The 22,474-nt window shown below is 37.9% G+C and overlaps 3 protein-coding genes and 2 non-coding genes across 5 annotated transcripts; 2 read left to right on the top strand and 3 right to left on the bottom strand.

Annotated features, from left to right (window-relative positions):
• Positions 1 to 11: 11 nt before the first annotated feature.
• On the top strand, positions 12 to 2,934 carry LOC149588536 (uncharacterized). Its single transcript, XM_089862421.1, has 9 exons — positions 12 to 279; positions 359 to 436; positions 514 to 579; positions 672 to 729; positions 807 to 993; positions 1,509 to 1,647; positions 1,720 to 1,798; positions 1,925 to 2,289; positions 2,385 to 2,934. The coding sequence occupies exons 1-9, from the start codon at positions 226 to 228 to the stop codon at positions 2,802 to 2,804; spliced, it is 1,446 nt and encodes a 481-aa protein (XP_089718547.1). The 5' UTR covers positions 12 to 225; the 3' UTR covers positions 2,805 to 2,934.
• LOC149588537 (U4 spliceosomal RNA) lies at positions 1,321 to 1,460 on the top strand. Its single transcript, XR_016379966.1, has one exon. It is a non-coding gene; the product is annotated as a U4 spliceosomal RNA (small nuclear RNA).
• Positions 2,923 to 5,923, bottom strand: LOC149588535 (uncharacterized). The gene is made up of 9 exons (XM_089862420.1): positions 5,790 to 5,923; positions 5,533 to 5,727; positions 5,313 to 5,480; positions 5,073 to 5,252; positions 4,746 to 5,017; positions 4,565 to 4,685; positions 4,375 to 4,497; positions 4,248 to 4,312; positions 2,923 to 4,184 (listed from the first exon to the last, which is right to left on the bottom strand). The coding sequence occupies exons 1-9, from the start codon at positions 5,863 to 5,865 to the stop codon at positions 2,982 to 2,984; spliced, it is 2,403 nt and encodes an 800-aa protein (XP_089718546.1). The 5' UTR covers positions 5,866 to 5,923; the 3' UTR covers positions 2,923 to 2,981.
• Positions 5,924 to 11,093: 5,170 nt separating this feature from the next.
• On the bottom strand, positions 11,094 to 11,166 carry TRNAV-UAC (transfer RNA valine (anticodon UAC)). The gene has a single exon. It is a non-coding gene; the product is annotated as a tRNA-Val (tRNA).
• Positions 11,167 to 14,187: 3,021 nt separating this feature from the next.
• Positions 14,188 to 21,157, bottom strand: LOC149588533 (uncharacterized). The gene is made up of 4 exons (XM_089862578.1): positions 21,101 to 21,157; positions 20,282 to 20,399; positions 16,307 to 17,185; positions 14,188 to 15,516 (listed from the first exon to the last, which is right to left on the bottom strand). Exons 2-3 carry the CDS (start codon positions 20,395 to 20,397, stop codon positions 16,993 to 16,995), a joined length of 309 nt encoding a protein of 102 aa, XP_089718704.1. The 5' UTR covers positions 20,398 to 20,399; positions 21,101 to 21,157; the 3' UTR covers positions 14,188 to 15,516; positions 16,307 to 16,992.
• Positions 21,158 to 22,474: the final 1,317 nt, after the last annotated feature.

Genomic DNA, 22,474 nt, shown 5'->3' with positions numbered 1-22,474 from the left:
TTGTTCATTGGGGTCAAAGGGTGTATTGGAAAATAAGATTAAAACTTGCCACCACTCTAGTGTCGTCTGCTACACTTTAGTTGGCCAGATTTGAAACTGAAAGTGGAAGTGGGTGACTTTTGACAGGTGGTTTAGGCCTACTTTTAATAAAGTTATTAAACTACCATTAATGTCTTTGATTTAAATTAACAATCGATTAATTAAAACAAAAACTAAGTAATTATTATGGATAAAGAAGCTGGCACACGGAAACGTTTTTTCAGAAAAAGGCGCAAAAAGGTATGTAAATTTTTCAATTACGTTACTTAAGCCTTGGCCCAATGAAGTAACAACGCAGCTTGACTCCGGGTATTTTTAGGTAGAAAGTAATAGGAAAAATGATTCAAAAAACGAAACCAAAGACGATGTAACTCGCGTTAAATCCATGAAAACAAAAGTAGGCTTACTGGTATCCAGTAATTAATTAAGTAGTTAGAATAATAGTTAAAAAAGGAGTTTTTACTAATCTTTTAGAAAGTGGATATTAAAAAAAATTGGGCATCCAAAACCATAGCACCAAATAAACGACTTACTTTATCGGTAGGAAATATAATATTAAACTAATATTATTCTTTAGAAGTTCAGAATAATGTTAACTTTCGTAAAAAAAAAATTCTTTAAATACTCTTAAGTCAAATTTTGGAATCTTTGGCCGTGGAAAGTCATCAATTGCCGCTCTACGAAATCCAGGTAGCAACAGTATAATTTAATTTAATTTAATTGTTATTTTATTTAATTAAAACTTACACAAAACATTTTTGAAAAAGAAATTGAAACTCTAGTAAATGCTGATTTAGACAAAATCCTTAAACCGGATCATCATCAAGGTGGTGATGCATCAAGCCAAGATGATAATTTATCAATGTCGGATATATATTTTTCGCCAAAACCTTCTAAAACGAGCGCAACTTGCTCCAAATACTCGAAACAGTCTGAAAACGATACCAAAGTTTCGTAAGTACCGCTTTTTCTAAGTTCCTCCATAATCCCATAGGTGGCGCCTTAAACTTCCCGTTTTCGCGTACATGTACATGTATCCCTAACCGTAAACTAGTCTGCTTCCCAAAAGGCTTAAAAATTACGTTTTGCAGTAATAATACTTTAAATATTATTATATTTAGTCGACAATACTTAAATTTAAAGTACATTTAGAGTTTTAAAACCAAGAGTTGATGAAATATAAGTATGATATTTTTATTATCGTTGATTGTAATAGTGCATATGCACACGTAGAGCTAGGCAGTATAGTTTACATACGTTTTGCTGACCCGCTCCGAGATTAACTTTGCGCAGAGGCAGTGTCGTAACCAATGAGGTTTAACCGAGGTGCGACTATTGCTAGTTGAAAACTTTTCCCAATACCCCGCCGAGACGACGTGAAATACCGTCGGCTATGGCAATTTTTGAAGAACCTACAGGGTTCAATTAATAATCAAAAATTAATTACACAACCTACTTAATCACTATAGGAAAGAAGATGATATTTTAACCGCTACCTGTGTATCACTAAGTGGTGATAATTCTATATTAGCCGAGTATTTAGACCCTGTAGTGCGGGAGAGTTCTCCTAAAGTAGTCAATAAGTGTTCCGAAATAGATATTGAGGAGGTAATTGGACAAATTAAAATTTAGATTCGCATCTCAGGCTACTAAACTGCTTAATTAATTATAATAATTTAGGTTCTAAAGAGGCGCGAAATTGTAACGGAATTAGACCATCATTTAAGCGGAATTGATCGTTCTCTATTTAGTAAACATGGTAATTAATATTGGAAAATTGTTTCTCATAAGTCAATAACTATTGCAATTATTAGCAAATCTGGCTTATGACCCAAACCACCTCTTTATAATTAGCTAGCCCCTGTTAGTAAATAGTTTTTTTTAGATCCTTACGCAGAGAGCTTAGCTGTACTAGCAAAACTGAAGGCTAAACTACGCGTTACCGAACCTAAATTTTTACTGGAAAGTCCAAGGCAAATGATAGAAGAACCCAGGAATAGAACATCCTCCTCAAATCAGTTATTTGAACCTGATTTCATTTCGCTTTTGACTGAGACTGAAAATGTACGTAATCAGCACCCCTCGAGTCAACATTCTTCCGCCCGACAGTTATCCCAAAACAACGACGCGGAGAACTTCATTTTTCAGCCTTCACACGTCGTCACCCCACCCAATCCAACAATATTCAACGAAATCTTTACCCAAAATATGCAGGATTTAGGGACATCGGAACCATTAATACATTCATCGGTAAGTTATCTTAGTTAATAATTCATATTCGTGTCTGTCCATGAATAAATTCAAGAATGGTCATTTTTTGGGGGTGGGGGGCCCATTTCTATTAGGATTACGATAGTCCCATGAGCTACATATCGCCAACGGGCCAAGTGGCCACGGATTACGCAGGGTCATTTGATTGCCAACGCGAATCATGTTGCGATAGGAAACACTGCTGTTCGCGTAGAAGCTCCCAAGAATCGTATGGGGGCGAGGGGCCATCATGGCAAGTGAGGGGGGGAAATAATTCCCAAGAAGCGTATGGTGGCGAGGGGCCATCTTGGCAAGTGAGGGGGGGAAATAATTCCCAAGAAGCGTATGGTGGCGAGGGGCCATCTTGGCAAATGAGGGGGGGAAATAATTCCCAAGATTATATTTCTGATCAGCCAACTTGGCATGTCAGGGGTCAAAAGCATTCCCGTACTTGGAGCAAAGATAATGATAGTCCGAGTCCAGGATTTAAATTCACCCGACATCCTTTAATTTAGGCCTTTTTTGTTTCAGTATGAATTAATTACCTTTCACGGTTTTTATTTAGATTTATATTTAGCTAAACAAGATAAGCGATATTAGTGTAAAATATAGTTTAATAATTAAAAATTGTCCTTTCTGTTCCTTGATGACATACTCTTCTAGTATCTTCTAGAGTTTTTATTTATTTTGTTCTAAGAAAAGTACACTTCTTCTTTGTCGGATAAGAAACGCGTATGTAGCTCGTCATTAGATCTTTTTCGATTGCGTCTTATTCTCCTAATTAATTGGACCACAATTATCGTTGACGCCACAGTCAAAGCCAAAACCCCCAGAACGATGCCCCAGACGGAACTTTTAACGTTACTGGATTCATCTTGACTATGACTGGTGTCCGCTATAAACGGTTTGATGGAGTTGTCCATGGAATAATTTTCGTCGCTATCGTCCTGAGTGTATATCTTGTTGGTGTCGTAGTTATAGTGATGGTAAGAATCTGGGTAATGATAGTCTGGATGGTCTAGATCTTCGGAACTCGTAGCTTCAGTCGTTTGCGTCATTTTAGGTGTAGTTATAGGGGGTGGAGTAGTTGGAGCCTTCGGAGTCGTCATCGTAGGTTTCAGGGTTGTCGATGTGGGTTTTGGAGTCGTAGTTGTAGTAGGTGTCGTAGTTGTTGGTCTTGGAGTTGTCGTGGTTGTTGTTCTTGGAGTGGTAGTTGTGGTTGTGGGTCTAGGTGTAGTGGTTGTGGGTCTAAGTGTAGTACTTGTGGTTGTGGGGCTAGGTGTAGTACTTGTAGTTGTGGTTGTGGGTCTAGGCGTGTTAGTTGGCGGTCTTGGCGTGGTAGTTGGCGGTCTCGGAGTAGTGGTTGTTGGTCTTGGAGTAGTAGTTGTGGGTCTCGGAGTAGTAGTTGTGGGTCTCGGAGTAGTAGTTGTGGGTCTCGGAGTAGTAGTTGTGGGTCTAGGAGTAGTAGTTGTGGGTCTCGGAGTAGTAGTTGTGGGTCTCGGAGTGGTAGTTGTGGGTCTTGGGGTAGTAGTTGTGGGTCTTGGAGTGGTAGTTGTGGGTCTTGGGGTAGTAGTTGTGGGCCTTGGAGTGGTAGTTGTCGGTCTTGGGGTAGTAGTTGTGGGTCTTGGAGTAGTAGTTGTGGGTCTTGGAGTAGTGGTTGTGGGTCTTGGAGTAGTGGTTGTCGGTCTTTTAGTGGTAATTATCGGTCTTGGCGTGGTGGATGTGGTTGTAGTGGTAATTGTGAGTATCTGAGTGGTGGTTGTAGGTATTGGGGTCGTGGTTGTGGGCATTTGGGTTGTAAATGACCTTGCCGTCGTTGTTGTTGTTGTTTCAAACGACGATAGCGTACTTGTGGTGACATTAGTGGGACTTTCACTTGAAACTTCTGTTGGAACCTTAAAATAAAAATCGTTTTTCAAGAAAACGTCGTAATTATAAGTAGTCGTCGAAAGACAAACCACTGCAGTCGTTGGTATTTCTGGGACTGGTAACGTCTGCGTAGTTAAATCCAATCCTCCACCTCCTGAAATTCAACACGAAAGTAAGTCACGAGAATATGGATATTTATTTAAAATAAAATCCAACCTCTGACGCAAATACTCAAGTAATCAGGACAACAATTTGAAGACGCATCACAAGAAGGATTGCATTGGCACGTCTCGTTTTCTCCTTGTACTTGATCCGCGGAACACCGATTCACGCACGTCCCTATAGTAACCCATCAAAACCATCGAGATTATTGTACCGATCGAATTAAAATAAATTTCAGTCGTACCTTTTACTTCACCATGGGTTTCGTTAGCTCGGACCTCTTCGCAACTAGTGGTTCTCAAGCTAACGTCATCTATAGCAATATCTCCCACATAGCCATTCCCCACAATTCCCTCTATGACCACCTGTGAAAGTGACGTTCAAGGAAGATAATTAACCTTTTATAAGAATAAAGGGGAACTTACTTGAAAGTCAGCTGTCATGTGTCCAATATCAACGGTGCCTTTTATCCACTGATTTCCTTGTTCACCGCTCTTTTCCCAGACGGGACTTAACTCGTCAAGAACTTGTTCATCCCCTCGGACATAAACCCTTAGAGTCCCAATATTGGTTCCGTACATATGGTACCAGAAGACGAAACAACCCGGTGACAGCTCGGGTGCGTATACCGGTGAAAATATACGGGCTTTTTCATCCGGTTTCCTGGGAGCTGAAGTTTCTATGTACAAGTAGTAACCTGAAACACCGTCAATCAGTAACAGCTCGCGTCATATGTATATAAACGTTCGCACCGTTTAATTCCGTGGCCGAAGTATGGTCGAAAGAGGGTCCTGTCCCCATGTGACCCGATGGAGTCGCGAATTGGTGACGTTTCCAGTCAAAGTCATCGTTGTTGAACTTGTTGTCGTCCACCCAACCGCACAAATCGGTCTCTTCGAAGTTGCAAGATGTCATTGGATTCTTTATGGCCACTGAGAAAGGAAGAACGTATTTATGGTAAACATTCTGACGATGGTGTTAGTTTCAAGTACCTTCACAGGCTGGTGTGACTGTATCATTCCAAACATGGCCATCGCAGTAAACGGAGGGTGATCCCTTTATGGCGTAACCAGGATTACACCAATACGTTAACAAGGCTCCATTATACAGGGATGTATAGCCACCGTTTATCGGGGGATCCAAAGGAGAACAGCCGCTTTCTTAGGGATACAAAATTTTATTTCGAAGATGACGCGATATTTAATTACTTACTCAAGCAAATGGGCAAAGGCGTATTCCACTGTCCTCTCAAACAAGTGGCGAAAGTTTTTCCGTGCAAGGTGTAATCAGAGTCGCAACTAAACTTGGCAATGCGCCCTTGGTTTCTTAGCTTAACAATACCATTTTTCAACATGTAGCGAAGTCGAGGACATCTTCTATTAATTGTTGAAGAATGAGTTAAGCCTCCTAAAAAGAGACCAAAATTATCAAGTAGGTTATGAAAATAATGATAATTTGTTATAAATTACCGCTGTAGACACGGAATGGGACAACTGGGAAAATGAATGACACGAAGAGCAAAAGTACTATTTCTTTGGTGACCATGTTAGATTTTAAAACTTTCCTATAGGCGCTTAACAACCAGATTTTAGGCCTATTTCTACTCCAAATAATCTTAAAGAAGGAATGCGGGTCTTTCTTTTTTCTCTTTGAGTATAGGAAACGGATATCCGAAAGATTGGGTTATCTGAATTTAATTGCGTTTCCCGGATCTCAGTTCCATTTGTTTGCACGATGGGTTATATGCCCCTTTCTTATTTTAAAGTATTTTGGGGGACTCTGCTCCCTCGCTTCAGTTGATTCGGGATTAGAGTCATCGTGACGTCTTATCAATATTTCGCCATTCATTTGAAAAACCCTTCAATTTTAAGAAGAGGTAAATAGGAATTACGTATTTTTCGCCGTCCCCGTCAGCAACGTCATCAAAACGTAGTTTAAGTGAGCCAATAAGATAATTTACGTTACGTGTTGGAGGGAGGGGCTCTATACTGGGTGGTCTAAGGGTCGGACTGAAGTAAATACTAACCGTTCTCCATTCCTACTTCTAAAATTAAATCTATCCCTGATTCTGCTTAAACCTAAAACACACTTATTTTGGGGAAGTTCAGAATTATCCTTGTGTTTTAACTTTCTAACAATTAAACTTTACTATGTAAACGCAATTTTAATTCAAAAATGTATTTATTAAAAATATTACACATTTTAAAAAACAAAGAGTAGAAAAATGATAAGGAAAAAGTCCGTTTTGGAGTTCAATTAATTACAAATTACTGTTCAGTTGTATTCCGGCGTAATCTAGGGCTAGATTGTTAATATCTCTGTATCGAGGAAGGTAAGCTCTTTCAGTTCGTAAAAGGGTCCCAAAAATTAATTGAAAAAACTTATTTCTTCATTTAGTTTGTGAGAAGACGGTCGTGTTTAATTTTGATCCCTTCCGTGTTCTTTCAGTAACCATCTAAAGAGACCCGCGTTTTGGACGTTCCTTTTCATCTCCCGCATTCTAGTTGCATCATGAAAGGTAAGACTCGATTTACATATTCTCAACTCTACATTAGCTTTCAGCAAGAAGTGATATCTAGTTTATTAGGGAGAAGGTATAATTTCGCCACATTTCCAGCTTTGTCTCCAGTCCAAACGTAGGTCCGGAGATAATCCCCACCTCTAAATTACAACCAGCATCTCAGTAGTTCTTGAAAACTGACGTCAGCGCGACGCGAATGACGAAAATTACGTATTTTCCGACTGAGGAGAGGCGAAATAGCCCGGCCTCCTTTTCTTCTCCCTAATAAACTAGATATCACTTTTTGCTTTCAGTAATAATACTTCTCAAGTAAGAGAAAGTATGCTAAAGTATTTTTAGCCACATCGTTTGATGTACATCTAACGATGGGGGTATTAGTTTGACTTGGTCTGAAGAAGTATCGTTCGTCTTTTTAAAGGGAGAGTGAAAAGTGGGATTGGTGATTTTCAAAGGGAGAGGATTATGATTTGTCTATAACAGTGCATTGGGAATGTACCACACTTAGAGTGAAAAGGGATGAATTGAGTTACGTTGATATTTTTCATTTATTGTGATTTCAAAGGAGAGATGATTATGCACTGTGAGAAAATTAATGAACAAAGTGTAATATCCGTATGTCTTTTATGAACACGCAAATTTGTCATATTGCCTTACATAAAATGGGAAACTTCATACTCTCTTTAAAATATCTCACCTTTTAAGCCATGAATATTCGAAGAACCGAACAACTTTCTATACAATAAAAAGTTCGGAATTTACACAAAGAAAGAACTCAATTTCGGTGTTTTACCGAATTCTTTCTCTTTCAAACCCAAATGTTAAAAATTTATAAGATGCGATAAATATACGTGGACATAAGTCTATGTTGTAAACTTAAACTAAATTGAGCGTTTCGTGTGGAAATCATTTTAGCACTGTTAAAGGTAACTCATCGAGGGGATAATCACGAAAACTTTGTTCTTCTATTAAAGGAAACTTCGATGTTACTGGGTAATCATTTTAGCACTGTTAAAGGTGTCGAGGGGCTATGCACTAATGAAAATTTTCATATATTGGTGATTTCCATGGATGCTTTTAAAAGGGTTGATGATTTAAATTGGATGAGGATTATGAGTTATGTCTGGATTACGGTTAATCATCGAGGTGCTACTCACTCGAAACTCGTCGATTTTTAACGGAATTGGGATTAAGGTGTACTTAAAGGTTACGGGTAATCATCTTAGCACTGTTTAAGAACTAATTACTAACTAATTGTAACTTTCACTCATTGGGGAATTTTGTTAGGGATTTTAAAACTTAATTTTTGTAAGGGTTTCTTATATGGGTTGCGTGTAATGATTTTAGAAACGTTGAATGTAGCGCATCGAGGGGCTACTCACTAAAAAACTCATTGCCGATTTTTAAAGGGATTGGGAATAAGGGTTATTTAGTGGTTCCCGGTAATTCTTTTAGCACTGTTAAAAGTAGCGCGTCGAGGGGCTATTCACTAATGAAGATTTTCTTTCATTGGTGATTTTTATTGATACTTTTAAAAGTGATAGGGATTCATTGGTGATTTAAAATGGATGGGGATACTTACTAATACTTATTCCAAAGAATGATCTTGATAGATGGAGCCTTACTAACGATGGGGCTCTAATCTAACTTTTAGTTATTAGAAAATTTTGATTTGTTTGTTTAATCAAATCGTTCGTGTTGAAGCATTATTATTTGCCGATTCGAGCAAATTAATTGAATATTTCTGTTTAGTTCTATCATGGAAGAACTAATTCATTTATTTATTATAATTGCAGATGTTCGGTATTGTTTCAAACGTTCCTGGCAATTCTGGCGTTACTTCATTCCTTGCAGCCATATTGGTATTTCTTTCTAAGCTATAAATGTTTATGTTTTGAGGCATACCAAGTACAATATACGAGGGGTCCGACCATATCAAAAAAAAAGTGTACGGAATTTCGTGATTTCGCAAATATTTTGTGAGTTTCTGGCCTCAGTGGCTTTACGCGCTTCCGATCTTGACGCAAAAGCATAATGCTACGTTTTGCCACCAAATACCCTGGTTTTCCATCCCAACAACCTCGTTTTCCACCGTAGGATATTATCGTGGAAAAGCGGTGGAAATTCTAAGCCGATTAAAATTTGTTAATAATATAAATTTTCTTATTATTTTCAGTACCTGGACTCAACACTCGGAAGTTACACGTTTATAAAAATATTCTTATTATTTTCATTATTAATCTTTTTAATAAAATCTAATGTATCAATGAAATATATTTCAAAATAAAACTTGCATTAATATTTAGAAAATATTACTTGATAAAATTATTTCTATTTATAAGCTTATTAATTATAGTTATGGCGTCAAATAATAAAAAGAATAAAAGACTTTAACCAAAGTTATAATGAATGATTACCACATTTGAAAAGTATTTTAATTACAAATTTTTATTAAATCCGAATGTATCTGATGGAATATATTTCGAAATAAAATATTGCATTAATATTTATAAGTCTGCCTGATAAATTTATTTTTACTTGTAAGCTTACTAATTATAGTTAGTTGCTAAGGTATAGAAACTTGATTCATACCTCTGAATTAGAGTATGATTAAAGTGCTTGCTCAACATGGTAGAGCCGTCAGTCGAGTATGAATATTTTGAATACAGTTTCAAAGTTATAATTATATAAAAACGTCTTGGTTTGGACCAAGGCCGAAAAAACAAACGATATGTGTGAGGTTTATCAATTGACTGAAGTATCAGATATTGAATTTTTTTCTAGTTGTTTTTATACACTCAATCCTTAATCAATATTTAATTCAATCAACTGATTTTACTGTTAATCGACCTAGTCCCTCTAAATTAATTGAAAAAATTACATATCTACGCTTTTTCAAGAACAATTACATTTTCCGAAAACATTTTATCGTGAAATTTATTTATCATGTTGAGGATACAGTATTGAATATTTGAAATGTTCTACTGGATGTCTAAAAAAAGCAAGCGAACTTTGGCATAACTCGAATGGAAAATGTAAATATTTGATCGTGGATGCCAAACAAGGGTGTTGCGCGAATTTATACATTTAATTTCGTATATCGAAATGCTACATTTCTATTGTCGCCTCTTTGATGGTAAAGTTGCACTGGAACTTCCTTTTCCGTACTTAAGAATTTCTTGGTCATAACTCAGTCTATGGTAATATTGGCTGAGTGTGTTGCGACGGCTCAGATGACCCATACACTGAAACCACTGGTGATTATAAAATGCCATATATTTTGAAAATAGAGGAAGGGAGGGGGTGTCGGAGTTAAATGTGACCTTCTTGGCATAACTAGTAATGAATGATGTGTTTAACCATATTATTTCCGCGGGAAATGAATATAACAAGTCTGAGAAGTATTTCTGTTTATGTGATCTTTACCCTTTACCACACAGGATAAACTTTGTTGCTTTGTCTTAAGTAGACGACATTCACTCTAAACGACAGTCTTATCAACAACTTAAAACAGATTTAAACTTCTTTTGGTGCAAACTTGAAAATTTGTCAAGCCAGCAACAATTAAAACTATGTCGGTCAAGATGCTCACAAGTTAGTGAGCATTGACCCGAAATCCCTTCAAAATAATTAATTTCATTATAAAATGTTTTCGGAAAATGTAATTGTTCTTGAAAAAGCGTAGATATGTAATTTTTTCAATTAATTTAGAGGGACTAGGTCGATTAACAGTAAAATCAGTTGATTGAATTAAATATTGATTAAGGATTGAGTGTATAAAAACAACTAGAAAAAAATTCAATATCTGATACTTCAGTCAATTGATAAACCTCACACATATCGTTTGTTTTTTCGGCCTTGGTCCAAACCAAGACGTTTTTATATAATATCTGTCGCTTCAGTCTTAATGTAATTAAATTTTGAGTAATTATGTTTTCTTTACCGCTTATTATTATGCCCAATTACGATGGTCAAAACATGCATCTAGCAGGGCCCGAACGTTGCACCTTCCGCGTGTTAGGCGGACGAGATAACCACTACACTACACATACCTGGTAATACTGAGATTCCTAAGAGATCTAGCTTATTATTATGTCCAATCACGATGGTCAAAACATGTATCTACCAGGGCTCGAACCCGGGACCTTCCGCATGTAAAGCGGACGTGATAACCACTACACAACGAATACTTGGTTATTCTGAGTTTTCGAGGAGATTTAGCTTATTATTGTGTCCAATAACGATAGTCAAGTCATGTATCTACCAGGGCTCGAACCTGGGACCTTCCGAGTGTAAAGCGGACGTGATAACCACTACACCATAGATACTTGGTTATTTTGAGTTTTCGAAGAGTTCTAGCATTATTATTATGTCCAATCACGATGGTCGAAACAAGTACTTCTGTAATTAACTAAAATTAACATACTTAGACTTAATTGTTTCTGATTAGACTAGCCGATCGCACACCCTGAATACTTAATTGTTAAATTAAGAGTATTCCGAAAAGTAACTTCGCTCTAGTTTTTCAGTTAGAGGTGGTTAAATATCACGAAAAACCACATGTTAATCTCCATAGGAAAATTGGTAAAAGCATGTGAATTTTGCTTTAACGTTACAAAAGAGTATCAAGTCATATCTACAAGGGCCTACCGGCCCTGTAGAATGAATGATTTTATTCGAAGTGCATTGCACCAAAAGTAGATAGGGGGAAAGTAAAGCTCGAGGATGGTTCCCCACCTTTGACTGTGGGTTTCCTCTAAGTTTAGAAGCTCTCTCTCCTCTCCCTTACCTCCTATGCGAGTTAGCCCTTGGAAGAGAGAAGTACTGGAATGGAAAATACGATACCTCTAACATAAGCCGTACGTACCCAGGCGCGGGACAGGAGGGGGGCGAATTTGGTTGAACGTCAGTCTGTAGCGGCACCTAGTGTTGAAATTTATTCTTATTTTGTGAAATTCGTCTGCTTTTTTCAGTTTCGAAAAAAATAAATTCAGTGACGGGCGGGAGGCACGGTTTAGGCTAACTTTTCTCTTCCAAAGTTTAGCAACGCGCAATTCGCAACGGTTTTTATTATTTTGACTCTGTTTAGTTATGGGGAAGTACTGCTGTTACATTAATTGTAAAAGTGACTTCCGATATCATAAAAATATAAATAAAGAGTACTTCCCTCTTCCAAGCCTGAACGTTCGCCATAAAAAATAAAAGTACTTTTACTTCAAAATTACTCTTAAAGGTGGCAGCACTATATGACGTTCAACCAATTGCGCAATTCCGTGTCCCGAGCTTGGGTACCGCAAGATTTCCCTTCCAGTTACTTCCCTCTTCCAAGGTTAGCCAATGACGTTCGAGAAAACACCCCAACCCCTTATCGATTTTTTTTGAGAGGTAGTTCATAGCGACGGCAGCGCCCCGGGACAGTAGCCGGTGACATTGTCTGCTCTAAAGGAAAATTCAAATCAACCAAGTGTTACATCGTTTAAAAATTCGGGGCGCTGATTTTTATCCTTTAATAGTCCAGGCAAAAAGAAATGCAGAATAACCACTACTATCTTCTTCATGTTTTGACTTAAGAAGATCACAAATCATATCATATAACAGTTCATTCATGGATCCATTACCTTTCATACAGTTAAATATTCTAATTCTACTTCCAGTATCGTCCGTGGTAAAAAGATCGTCATTTATTAATTTTAACGTTTCCACTCACAGATGTTGCTTTACCCTATATCCGTATGCAATCTTGTTAAGCCTTAGCTAGTAGGAGTCCTTTTAAAACTGTTTACAGAACTATTTTTCGGTTGCAAATAGGCACTGACAATGTGCAATGCCTCTCCTACGCGAGGGGGTAGGAACTGTGAGAGAGAGGAAAGGGGGTTTCTAGGTTTTCATGGCGCGGGGATCTTCCAAGTGCTTTACTTTCCCCCCTATCTACTTTTGATTGCACCAAGAAGTTATGAGATACTGATATAACTTCTTGATTGCACTGAAGCGTGTCGTAACAGCCACGTAAAACAAACAAACTAATGCTTTAACTAGTGCTGGTTACATAACTGTGTGTTTGCTTATGTGTGTGGTAGTGAAAGGATTAAAGGTTGCGTCTGGATTACGAGTAATTATCGAGGGGCTACTCACTAAAAACTCGTTAGTGGTTTTAAACGGGATAGGGATTTGGGGTTACTTAGGGGCTATGGGTTATTATTATTATTAATATTAACGGATAATTAAGCATTAACACATTTTCCACTAGGGGCGCTGTATACGTAGTTACGTATTTACTGACATCTAAAACATGATAAAATTCTGCTAGACATTCGTGTAAGCAATAGATAGTTCATAAATTGCCGCTAGGGGCGCTGTGTACGTAGTTACGTATTTACTGACATCTAAAACATGATAAAATTCTGCTAGGCATTCGTGTAAGCAATAGATAGTTCATAAATTGCCGCTAGGGGCGCTGTGTACGTAGTTACGTATTTACTGACATCTAAAGCATGGTAAATTTTTCCTATGACGTCATATCCGGTGACGTGGCCAACGACGTAATATCCGGTGACGTGACCAATGACGTCAAATCCGATGACGTGATCAATGACGTCATATCCGGTGACGTGTCATAGCTGACGTCACCGGATATGACGTCATAGGTGACGTCACCGGATATGACGTCATATCCGGTGACGTCAGCTATGACGTCAACGAGGTAATTGACTTGTGACGTCACGACAGATGTTAATGGTAATAGGTAATGATTGTCTATTCAGTTTACCTAGCCTTCATTCATTTAGGCCTACCGTTCATTCATTTAGTAGGCCTAGCGGTGTTCAGCTATTTGAGTTTCATGCCTGGGATATGGCGCACCCGAGTCCGCGCATAGGAGCTTTTAGCGCCACCGCAACGTTGGAAATTTACTTAGTTGATCGTTCGAGTCAGCCGGCTCATTTGATGCCTGGAAGCCGTCGAGGAAAGTCGCTTGGAAAAACCTCTCCCGCTCAGCTGATCGATACGGGTCATGCAGTTCATTCGTTCCCGCAGGCCGTCGAGGAAAGTCGCTTGGAAAAACTTCTCCCGCTCTGCTGATCGTGACCCCGGCTTTTGAAGTTGAATCTTGATCGTTTCGTCATTTCGCTGATCGTTCTTCCCGAGGATGCAAGCTGAATTCGAAGCTCTTCAACGTACTTGGCGGCCATTGCTTGGCCTCGTGGTGCTTTAACAGTCCGTAAGCCTAACTTTATAATAATCCAAACTCATCTAGCCCCCCCTTAAATTATTTATTTTATTTCAAGTGCTTAAATTAATTAAGTAGTGTTAAATGTTAGTGAATTTTATTTATTTATAAAAAAAAATGTTAGTGAATTTTATTTATTTATTACAAATCAAGTACCACAAATAAAATTTTACAACGAGATGCTGTACAAGAGAGAATCCCTTAATAATTAGTTTAGGGCCTATTATTAGCTATTAAAAGGGGTACGTAATTAATTTTGATATAACGCGACAGATTTTCGGAGATCAGGTCCCGCCGAGAGAATTTTAGAACACGAGGCCAGGTGCCCTAAGCCTAAATTAAGCCTTGTCCCATTTAAAGCCTAGTTATTTACGGGGTCTGTCTGTGGGAATAGTTTTAAAATAAATAGCGGGTTTTCCTAAAATTAGATTGGGGCTATTGTTAATTAATTTAGAGACAAAGCGTCAGTTTCTAAAATAAAGTTCCGCAGAGAGAATTTTAAGACAGGTGGACAGTTGCCCTAAGCCTTTTCCAATTTAAACCCTAGTTATTTACGGGGTCTGTCTGTGGGAATAGTTTTAAAATAAATAGTTAGCAGGTTTTTCTAAAATTAGTTTAGGGGCTATTGTTAATTAATTTGGAGACAAAGCAACAGATTTTCGAAAATCAACTTCCGCAGAGATAATTTTAAGACACGAGGACAGTTGCCCTAAGCCTAAGTTAAGCCTTGTCCCATTTCGACTCAAGTTATTATTTATGGGTTCTACCTGTGGCAATAGTTTTAAATAAATAAATGGCAGCTTTTAATAAACTTAATTTAGGGGATATTTTAAATTATGAAGCTATTATAAGGGGCACGCAATTAAATTTAAATAAATGGCAGTTTTCCTAAAATTAGTTTAGGGGATATTTTAAATTATTTTCATTATTAAATTACATAATTTAATTTAAAATTAAATGTAAGGTTTTCCTAAAATTATTTTCTATTCAATTATGGTAAATAATTAGTTAGCCAGAGTATCTAATTATTTAAGGGTGGGAATCAACGGTAGTCAAGCCTTCTTTATTCAGGGTGGCAATTAGTCGGTGGTAATTGGTCTTTTTCTCTAAATTTAGTAGCCCGTTTTTTAATTAAGGACCACCCAAAAGTAGGCAATAGTTTAAGATGTGTTATTAATATGTTTTCATTTATAGATGCAGCTGATATTCTTGGATTTTCTGTGTCTGGTCATTATATGATGTATCTTTCCCGATAACTGGCGATTCCGAGACTTATCATTCCTGATGACATCCTTTGTTGGATTAACGTTGCACGATGACTTCCGCTGTTCTGGACTTGCTATGTATCATTCCTGATGACAAGCTTTGTTGGATTCCGTTACACGATGTCATCTTCCGGACTTGGCAATCTCTCTCAACATTCGAGTCGGAGTTACGGAGAAAATCATCGAAGCTAGAAGACACAAAATTCAACTTCTTTACTTGTAAATTTTACGTGTAACCACTTATTTTAGTTTTTTTTGCTTGCCATTTTATATGTAACTACTTATTATTTTTTTCGCGTTCAAACTTTAACTTATATAACTCTTTAATATTTTTTTTGTTCGAAATTTTTGTAAACAATTGGTTTTTCTGTTTCTTATTGAATAAATTTTGCCTTAAACCTCGTTCTTTCTTTTCTTTAAATTTTTACGATACTAGACTTGGCTTAAATTTTTTAATGTCTGGACTTAGGGGGGTTTTTTTGACCCCTTTTAGGCTTATTTTTTAATAAAATAGAGAACAAAATACACTAAAAACATCTTTTTTATAAAAAAAATTATAAATTAATAAAAAAAATAAATTTTTTATGAAAAATTTATTAAAAAATAAAAAAATTATTAAAAAAACAATAAAAAGAGCATAAAAAAGGTCAAAAATACTACCCTAAGTGATTTTCGACTATTTTTGTTCCTTCCCCAATATCGAAACTTTAGATTTAAACTTAAGCTACCACCCCCAACGTAAGCCTTGCGAGCCCAATTTAAATTTGAGCCCAATTTAAATTTAACAAGTCCCTGGTTAACTCGGGAATTATTAAATTTAAACTAAAGCCCGCTATGGAGCCCCCAAAACCAGGAAACTTCGTCCTTAGCATGGGATTTCCAATGAAAGTCCACTCGCAGACGTCCAATTTTTCCTGCGCAAGAAAAATTCGAATTAGTATTTGGAAAAAGGCACACGATTAACTTGAAATTAATTACCTTAATACGAAAATCCACTCGAGTATTCTCTCATGATGCGACGTTAAAGGTTCCGGCATAAGACAAATGACTATTATTTGGCAAATAAATGGCACACTCGTAACATTAATAGGGAAAGAATACCATAAAAAGCTAAGCCTCGCCTTAAACCCGCTTAAAATCGTGTTTACTTTTAAAGGAGAAAGCGTATAAGCAACCTTCTACCTTAAACCTAAATTAGAAATTTATTTAGATCCTACAAAACTCCCTCAACGAGTTGCCAAACGCTTTTCCTCTAAAAATATAATTAAAACCATAAACTAGATACCTTAATACCGCAAAGGGAATCTCACCCTTGAAATCCTGATTACGCGTTCATTATTCTTAAAAGGGAGGGCTAGGACCAGTGTTCACCTATTCCATAAGTAAGATTTTATTTATGTCCTGGCGAAAAGAAAAATCCCTAAAAATTAAAGGACACAGCGCTTCCCTTCTAACAATAAATAGAATAATAAATAATAAACTAAATACCCTAATAATGGTCTAAAAGTCGCTTCACACGCTGTCTAAATAGTTTTGCTAGTGAGATTCCCTTTCAACGGATAAAATCAAAATGTAGGCCCGAATTAAGAATGGAATTGTCCTGTTAATATTGCTATAATTACTATTAATAAGATTTAATTATTGCACTAAGGGCCTAAAGTGTTTCACACGCTGTCTAAATAGTTTTTGTAAAGAGATTCAGTTTCAGCGGATAAAATCAAAGTGTAGATCCGAATTAAGAATGGAATTGTACTGGGTTTATTGACCTGATTAATATTAATGTGCCATTTTTTGCCAAATAAATAGTTATTCATTCTAGAATCCAACACAAATTGCTCCTTTGGAAACGCATGATAGCTATAAAAAATAAAAATAAAACAATCAAATACAAATTAAAATTATTATCAACTTAAATGGCACAAGTATTTTCAGGGCCGGATTAAACAATTTTGCACCCGGGGGCCGAGATAATGCGCGCCCACTTAAGTCCACAAAAAAAGGAACAGCAAATGTTGCTAAGGGGGGAATAGTTTAAATCAATGTGCCCCCAACAAGCGCTGCTCCCGTGGGCCTGTACCCCCTCGCCCCCTCTAACTAAACATAATCAAAGGGCATCTTCCCATATCTAGTAGAACCAGAGTTATGAACCCCCAAAATTGGGTATAATGCTATTCCTATGGAGTGTTTGTTTAAGAACATTTTCCTCAATTATTCAGCCCCTTTTTACTCGATCCCAAAATTTTACTAAGGTTGGATGGGGGGGGGGTAGGGGGCAAATAGGACTATAACATAATCAAAGGGCACCTTCCCATCTCTAGTAGAATCAGAGTTATGAACCCCCAAAATTGGGTGTAATGCTATTCCTATGGAGGGTCTGTTGATGAACATTTTTCTCAATTACTCGGCCCCTTTTCACTCGATCCCAAAATTTTACTAAGGTTGGATGGGGGGGGGTAGGGGGCAAATAGGACTATTACATAATCAAAGGTCATCTTCCCATCTCTAGTAGAACCAAAGTTATGAACCCCCAAAATTGGGTGTAATGCTATTCCTATGGAGGGTCTGTTGATGAACATTTTTCTCAATTACTCGGCCCCTTTTCACTCGATCCCAAAATTTTACTATGGATGGGTGGGGGGTAGGGGGCAAATAGGACTATAACATAATCAAAGGGCATCTTCCCATCTCTAGTTGAACCAGAGTTATGAACCCCCAAAATTGGGTGTAATGCTATTCCTATGGAGGGTCTGTTTATGAACATTTTTCTCAATTAATTGGCCCCTTTTTACTCGATCCTCAAGATTTTACTATGGTTGGATGGGGGGGGCAAATAGCACTATAACATACTCAAAGGGTATCTTCCCATCTCTAGTAGAACCAGAGTTAGGAACCTCCAAAGTTGGGTGTAATGCTATTCTTAACTTTCCTCAATTAATTGGCCCCTTTTTACTCGATCCTCAAGATTTTACTATAGTCGGATGGGGGGGGGAGAACAGGACTATAACATAATCAAAGGACATTTCCGTATCTCTACTAGAACCAGAGCTATGAGTCTCCAAAGTTGGGTGTAATGCTATTCCTATGGAGGGTCTGTTTATGAACATTTTTCTCAATTACTCGGCCCCTTTTTACTCGATCCTCAAGATTTTACTATGGTCGGATGGGGGGGGGCAAATAGGACTATAAGATACTCAAAGGGCATCATCCCATATCTAGTAGAACCAGAGTTATGAACCTCCAAAGTTGGGTAATACTATTCCTATGGAGGGTCTGTTTATGAACATTTTTCTCAATTACTCGATCCCCAAGACTTTAGTATGGTTGGATGGGGGGGGGGGAATTGGACTATAAGATACTCAAGGGGCATCATCCCATATCTAGTAGAACCAGAGTTATGAACCTCCAAAGTTGGGTGGAATACTATTCCTATGGAGGGTCTTGTTTATGAACATTTTTCTCAATTACTCGATCCCCAAGACTTTAGTATGGTTGGATGGGGGGGGGAATTGGACTATAAGATACTCAAGGGGCATCATCCCATATCTAGTAGAACCAGAGTTATGAACCTCCAAAGTTGGGTAATACTATTCCTATGGAGGGTCTGTTTATGAACATTTTTCTCAATTACTCGATCCCCAAGACTTTAGTATGGTTGGATGGGGGGGAAATTGGACTATAAGATACTCAAGGGGCATCATCCCATATCTAGTAGAACCAGAGTTATGAACCTCCAAAGTTGGGTAATACTATTCCTATGGAGGGTCTGTTTATGAACATTTTTCTCAATTACTCGATCCCCAAGATTTTAGTATGGTTGGATGGGGGGGGGCAAATAGGACTAAAACATACTCAAAGGGCATCATCCCATATCTAGTAGAACCAGAGTTATGAACCTCCAAAGTTGGGTAATACTATTCCTATGGAGGGTCTGTTTATGAACATTTTTCTCAATTACTCGGCCCCTTTTTACTCGATCCCCAAGATTTCAGTATGGGTGGATGGGGAACTGAATGCGCCCCAACAAGCCTTGCACCCAGGACAGTGCCCCCTCAGCCCCCCTTTAATCCGGCCCTGAGGGTATTATGAATAACATCAGTTTTACTTCCAAATAAATCATTTAATGTAACTATAAAAATAAATACTAATACTTTTTAGGGTCAATCTTGAAATATCAATTAAATAATCATTTTGAATTTCTTTTAAACCGACTAAAAACAGGAATAAATGCAATGCGCAATTAATAAGATTAATTTCAAATATTTTGAATAAGTACGACATAAATGTGAATCACGAATACTGTGTGCATTTTTACCACAACTCCCCAAAATAAACTAAGGCTATGTTTTCTACAAACAAAGGTCGTAATTAAGAAACCTATTTTGCACGCTTAACAATCAATTTTCCACTTTTTTTTGCTCCTGTGGGGGAATGTCCAGCTAGGGTCTATGAGAAAACCTTACAGCTCCGAAGAACATAGAGGCACATACGGGGCATTATAGTTTGAAGTACTGTTTCAATGCTGACTTAAATTGGGGAATAGATTTTAATGATACAATCTCAGGGGGAAGTGAATTCCTAATGGTGACCAATCTACGAAAAAAGGAGACCTTAAGCTGGTTTTTACGGGCATATTGGTGGAATAATCTTTTACCATGACCCCTTGTGGGGGTGACAGAAGGGGCATCAGAAAAATAAGTTTGATTAGGGGAGTTTAAGATTTTGAACAAGCTTAAAAGGTCAAAATATTTGCAACGCGTTGTTAGGGAAAACCAACCAAGAATAGAAAGTCGAACTTCCCTTGGTAGGTGTCGGAGTCTAGTTGGGAACTTGGGATTCGGGAGAGACAACCCATATCTAAAGCGGAATGGGGGTAACGCTTAAGTCCCGTTTGGTTGCGATGAAGCTTTGGTATTTAATCTAAATTAACCCTTAATATATAAATGAAATATTTACCTGGAAAGATCTCCGTAGCCACCATTGAAAGACTGCAACTCCCAAAAACACCAGGTTACTAAGCCTTGGTCGTAGTGCGTCAATGTGTTGTGAATGCGGCCATGCGGGATGATCATGCCTTGGAAGAGAGAAGTACTGGAATGGAAAATACGATACCTCTAACATAAGCCGTACGTACCCAGGCGCGGGACAGGAGGGGGGCGAATTTGGTTGAACGTCAGTCTGTAGCGGCACCTAGTGTTGAAATTTATTCTTATTTTGTGAAATTCGTCTGCTTTTTTCAGTTTCGAAAAAAATAAATTCAGTGACGGGCGGGAGGCACGGTTTAGGCTAACTTTTCTCTTCCAAAGTTTAGCAACGCGCAATTCGCAACGGTTTTTATTATTTTGACTCTGTTTAGTTATGGGGAAGTACTGCTGTTACATTAATTGTAAAAGTGACTTCCGATATCATAAAAATATAAATAAAGAGTACTTCCCTCTTCCAAGCCTGAACGTTCGCCATAAAAAATAAAAGTACTTTTACTTCAAAATTACTCTTAAAGGTGGCAGCACTATATGACGTTCAACCAATTGCGCAATTCCGTGTCCCGAGCTTGGGTACCGCAAGATTTCCCTTCCAGTTACTTCCCTCTTCCAAGATCATGCCGGCCCCCAAAAGACCAAGGGTACTAAGCCTTGGTCGTAGTGTGCCAACGTATTTGGCACAGTAAAGCATAAATTTTCCACTTGCGACGATTAATTTTCGATCGGTTGCGATAAAACATTGGTATTTAATCCAAATTAACCCTTAAAATATAAATAAAATCAAAATATTTACCAGCAAAGATCGGACAGAAATTCGCAGCAGCCAGTTGTCTCGGAAAACGCCCCCAAAAAGAACCCAGAATCTTGGAAGAGAGAAGTACTGGAATGGAAAATACGATACCTCTAACATAAGCCGTACGTACCCAGGCGCGGGACAGGAGGGGGGCGAATTTGGTTGAACGTCAGTCTGTAGCGGCACCTAGTGTTGAAATTTATTCTTATTTTGTGAAATTCGTCTGCTTTTTTCAGTTTCGAAAAAAATAAATTCAGTGACGGGCGGGAGGCACGGTTTAGGCTAACTTTTCTCTTCCAAAGTTTAGCAACGCGCAATTCGCAACGGTTTTTATTATTTTGACTCTGTTTAGTTATGGGGAAGTACTGCTGTTACATTAATTGTAAAAGTGACTTCCGATATCATAAAAATATAAATAAAGAGTACTTCCCTCTTCCAAGCCTGAACGTTCGCCATAAAAAATAAAAGTACTTTTACTTCAAAATTACTCTTAAAGGTGGCAGCACTATATGACGTTCAACCAATTGCGCAATTCCGTGTCCCGAGCTTGGGTACCGCAAGATTTCCCTTCCAGTTACTTCCCTCTTCCAAGCCAGAATGAAAACGCTTATTGCTTGCAAACATGGACCGCTAGATGGCGCTGCTGAAGTTAGGCAGTGGCAGACTTCGAAATATGGCGGGAGCGTGCGTTTCAATTTTATTGTTTCTCTTCATTTAATTATAATTTAACAATGTCTTCTAAACAGCCCAAAACACTATTCTCCACTTTTAAAAAGTGGTACCGGAGTTTATGGATTCCTACAGCTGGAAAAACCACCAAATATCGTGGAACCATGGATAAAGAATGCGCGTGCGGAAATGTCCTATAATTAGAAGAAGAATCGATGAAAAAATCACTTGGTTTTCCACTTCACCCTCCCTTTAAGCGATATTTCACTAGAAGTATATTTATTGTAGTAGGGATAGCGAGAGTGTACGTAAAGGATCTGGGCTAGACAATCTGGTACAATCTTTATTTTGGAAAACGGTTATAAGGACAATTTTGACATTGGAAATTTAATTTTGTTAAAATGTACATCGACTCTAAAAGCTTGAATCCTTTTTAGAATAATAAAACACGTCAAAACACACGTCTCATGTTCATTTTGCGTTCCTTCGAACTTCCTGCCGATAATCCAAAAGTCGCTCTTTTTCTATAGTGTGTTACCACGAACTTTGTAGTGACGTCACATGCACTTATCTCTTACCTTATTTTCAGGCGACCATATTGGCAGTCGCGAGATGTCGTCAGCTTGGGCAATACAAATTCGGGGCCCAATATTGACGTCACAGTTTCCTCTCCCCCCCCCCAGCTTCGCGGTAGCACACTAATAG

The sequence above is a fragment of the Phalangium opilio genome, unplaced genomic scaffold (assembly GCF_054372755.1).
Source record: "Phalangium opilio isolate 3A_F unplaced genomic scaffold, DU_Popi_V2 ptg000540l_1, whole genome shotgun sequence".
Classification (NCBI taxonomy): domain Eukaryota; kingdom Metazoa; phylum Arthropoda; class Arachnida; order Opiliones; family Phalangiidae; genus Phalangium; species Phalangium opilio.
Note: the sequence above shows the minus strand (reverse complement) of the source record. Positions and strands in the feature narration are given on the sequence as shown.

Bases quoted from the DNA above. Each gene is read 5' to 3' on its own strand.
- LOC149588536 (XM_089862421.1), top strand. From the start codon at position 226: ATGGATAAAGAAGCTGGCACACGGAAACGTTTTTTCAGAAAAAGGCGC. The intron at 994-1,508 runs GTAAGTACCGCT...TAATCACTATAG, and splicing joins GAAAACGATACCAAAGTTTC to GAAAGAAGATGATATTTTAA. The intron at 1,799-1,924 runs GTAATTAATATT...AGTTTTTTTTAG, and splicing joins TTCTCTATTTAGTAAACATG to ATCCTTACGCAGAGAGCTTA.
- LOC149588535 (XM_089862420.1), bottom strand. From the start codon at position 5,865: ATGGTCACCAAAGAAATAGTACTTTTGCTCTTCGTGTCATTCATTTTC. The intron at 5,481-5,532 runs GTAAGTAATTAA...TGTATCCCTAAG, and splicing joins GCCTTTGCCCATTTGCTTGA to AAAGCGGCTGTTCTCCTTTG. The intron at 5,253-5,312 runs GTACTTGAAACT...TTCCTTTCTCAG, and splicing joins AGTCACACCAGCCTGTGAAG to TGGCCATAAAGAATCCAATG.
- LOC149588533 (XM_089862578.1), bottom strand. From the start codon at position 20,397: ATGATCATCCCGCATGGCCGCATTCACAACACATTGACGCACTACGAC. The intron at 17,186-20,281 runs GTAAATATTTCA...TATTTTTTATAG, and splicing joins GGCTACGGAGATCTTTCCAG to CTATCATGCGTTTCCAAAGG.